The sequence below is a fragment of the Beta vulgaris genome, chromosome 9 (assembly GCF_026745355.1).
Source record: "Beta vulgaris subsp. vulgaris cultivar EL10 chromosome 9, EL10.2, whole genome shotgun sequence".
In the NCBI taxonomy this organism is placed as follows: domain Eukaryota; kingdom Viridiplantae; phylum Streptophyta; class Magnoliopsida; order Caryophyllales; family Amaranthaceae; genus Beta; species Beta vulgaris.
Window position 1 is genome coordinate 21665629 of NC_079210.1, and position 1685 is coordinate 21667313.

The 1685-nt window shown below is 40.9% G+C and overlaps 1 protein-coding gene across 1 annotated transcript; it reads right to left on the reverse strand.

The window, feature by feature from the left end:
- Positions 1–1415, reverse strand: LOC125493275 (uncharacterized). Its single transcript, XM_057392199.1, has 3 exons — positions 1367–1415; positions 1065–1228; positions 1–954 (listed from the first exon to the last, which is right to left on the reverse strand). Exons 1-3 carry the CDS (start codon positions 1413–1415, stop codon positions 1–3), a joined length of 1167 nt encoding a protein of 388 aa, XP_057248182.1.
- Between the last annotated feature and the right edge of the window lie 270 nt (positions 1416–1685).

Sequence of the window (1685 nt, forward strand, 5' to 3'; positions counted from 1 at the left end):
TCATTCATTTTCAGTATTTGTAATCACTCTCATTAGTGACTCTTTTGCCTGGTTAGAGAGACTTGGTCCCTCCCTCACAACATTTAGATCCACCCCCTGAAGTCTTGTGGCTCTTGTTCCCAAAAGCTTCTTATAGAAGTCTAAAATTTCCTCTCTTCTAGCACCTGCACCCTTTACCATTCTCCCATCATCTGCTACTATTAATTCAATTCTATTTTGCCCATGCCTGGCCTTAATAGCAGTAAAAAACAGTTTAGTATTAGCATCACCCTGTTTTAACCAGTTGATCCTGGATTTCTGATGAAGGATACTTTCTTCTACATGAGACCAGTGATTCAGGTCCTTCAGCAGGCCTTTGACATAGAGTTGAGCCTCTGCATTACTGTCATAATCCCCCTGAGTCTGTAATTCAGTTATTTGATGTCTCAGCACTTCCACCTTGTCCTGTGCTATCCCCATTTTCTGCTTTTTCATCACCTTTAAATCTCTCTTGACAGCTTTGAGTTTCAACCAAATTGATTGAAGTCTAGAACTGCCCTGTACAGAGGACCAGGCTTTATCAACAGTGCGCAGAAAATCCTCCTGCTCAGCCATTATATTCAAGAATTTAAATGGTCTTCCCCCTTGTACATTGCCAGCCATCAAAGCAAACTTTAGTGTAGAGTGATCTGATACCCCAGGAGCTAAATATTCAACAGCTACTGCAGTATACATACTCAACCATGCTTGATTGACAAAAGCTTTGTCAATCCTACTCACTACTCTATCACTTCCCACACTGCTATTTGACCAAGAGTAAAATGCTCCAGTACTCTTAGACTCAATAAGGCTAGATTGCAGTAAGAAATTCTGAAAGTCTTCAGTTTCTGCATCAGTGATCAAAGTGCCATTAAGTCTATCATTTGCATTGCAAACAGCATTAAAATCCCCTATTATTATCATAGGGTCCTGATGCTGAATACATTGAGATAGACCACTCCAAAGGCTCTCCTATCAGCAATTGTGTGTAACCCATAAACAACAACCAAGTTAATCTGATGATCTTGGTCCTTCAAAGTGCATACCATAAATTGCTCTTGCACTTGAGTAACTGTAATATTAACCCAACCAGGTCTCCAACCTATCCATATTCTCCCCCTTGTGGAATGAGAGTAGTTGTTAACCCACACCCACTCTTTACCAAGCTTCTTTTGCACCTTACTTGCATTCTGCTCCCTAACTCTTGTCTCTAACAGCACACAAACAGCTATTTTGTGAGTCAACAGTACATTCTTGATCTCTTTTATTTTAAAGGGGTCATTCATCCCCCTAACATTCCAAGAGATGCAATTCATTTATGACAAATAAGGGTTTGGTCCCTTAGCACCCCCAGCACCAGTAGCTGAGCTTCCTCCACCAGCCTGTAATTCAGACATTCCTGCAGTTCTAGCTGCTTGAAAAGCCACTTGTTTACCCTTGTCTTTTGTTTTCCTTGTGACCAATTTCCAAGCCCCTCCTCACTACTCCTGTCTCTAAGTAGAGGATATTGGCGTAACCACATGAGTTACATTAGAAGGATTACTAGGATTACTAGAATTTGTAGGAACAATTTCAGTAACCCTTTCATCCCCAATATCGACCTCTAAGACTGGAATTGTAGCAGGAAGATCTTTAGCTTGGTTAACTGGTATCCACTTCTGAGTAAC

What these genes read in the sequence shown, in the direction of transcription:
- LOC125493275 (XM_057392199.1), bottom strand. Translation starts at nt 1,415, where the DNA reads ATGTCTGAATTACAGGCTGGTGGAGGAAGCTCAGCTACTGGTGCTGGG. An exon ending in CTCAGCTACTGGTGCTGGGG is followed by an intron (nt 1,229 to 1,366) that starts GTGCTAAGGGAC and finishes GTGTGCTGTTAG; the next exon opens with AGACAAGAGTTAGGGAGCAG. An exon ending in AAGTGCAAGAGCAATTTATG is followed by an intron (nt 955 to 1,064) that starts GTATGCACTTTG and finishes CAATGTATTCAG; the next exon opens with CATCAGGACCCTATGATAAT.